General features: G+C 38.3%; 1 protein-coding gene across 1 annotated transcript; it reads left to right on the top strand.

Annotated features, from left to right (window-relative positions):
- LOC108108877 lies at positions 1–603 on the top strand (the record flags this gene model as incomplete). The annotated part of the gene is made up of 1 exon (XM_017217095.1): positions 1–603. A coding segment is annotated over one exon (603 nt), but the record flags the coding sequence as incomplete, so codon positions are not given.
- Positions 604–820: the final 217 nt, after the last annotated feature.

Raw genomic sequence — 820 nt, 5'->3', positions numbered from 1 at the left:
CAACTAGACTTCCGACCTTTTGACAAGGTCCCCATTCCAGATCTGGTGGTATATAACTGCTCACATCATCAGCCCGTTTCACTGACTTTCTCTGTGAAGAATCAAGTTCTAAAAGGTCTAGAAAATGCAACCATTCTCTCAGTCAAAGGATTCGATCGAGATCCCACAAAGAATATGATTATAATAGGCGTTCGCATACCAAGGATGGAAATCGAAGGAACCTACGAATACCAGGCAAAACTTTTCTTGGCCCAGTTTAATGGCACAGGGCCTATTAAAGCCGATTTGCAGAATGTCCGCCTTACCATTATTTTCAAGGCCTATGTAGAGTTTCGAAATGGAAAGCGTTTTTTAAAGGTATACAACTTGGAGTCCCAGGTACAGCTGGATCGTTTCATAATTTTGCTGGATAATCTTAATTCCGAGAACTTGGACTTCAGCATTGTGGTAAATGATTTGCTGAATGATCACTGGCTAGAATTCTGGAACGAACTTGAGCCCATCTTCTTGCCCTACATAAACGAAATGGGTGTAAAAAGATTAAAGCGGTTTTTCCATCACTTTTCCTATGACGCAATTTTTATACAAGATGATCTGCAATAAAGTTAATGGGGAACCGGATAAGTCTTTGCATAAAAAATAAGATATGTCAATTGATTTATAGAATACAAAGTAACCAACTAACTAACTGGGAGAGAGATTGCCTCTGATCTATAATAAATCTAATTAAAATACTACAATCCCCTCCAGAACAAGCACGTTTACTTAGAAAATGCACGCTCATCTAGCCCAAGCACTATATTTATTCAAAGTTTAATTG

This window comes from Drosophila eugracilis, unplaced genomic scaffold (assembly GCF_018153835.1).
Source record: "Drosophila eugracilis isolate 14026-0451.02 unplaced genomic scaffold, ASM1815383v1 contig_1765, whole genome shotgun sequence".
NCBI lineage: Eukaryota > Metazoa > Arthropoda > Insecta > Diptera > Drosophilidae > Drosophila > Drosophila eugracilis.
Note: the sequence above shows the minus strand (reverse complement) of the source record. Positions and strands in the feature narration are given on the sequence as shown.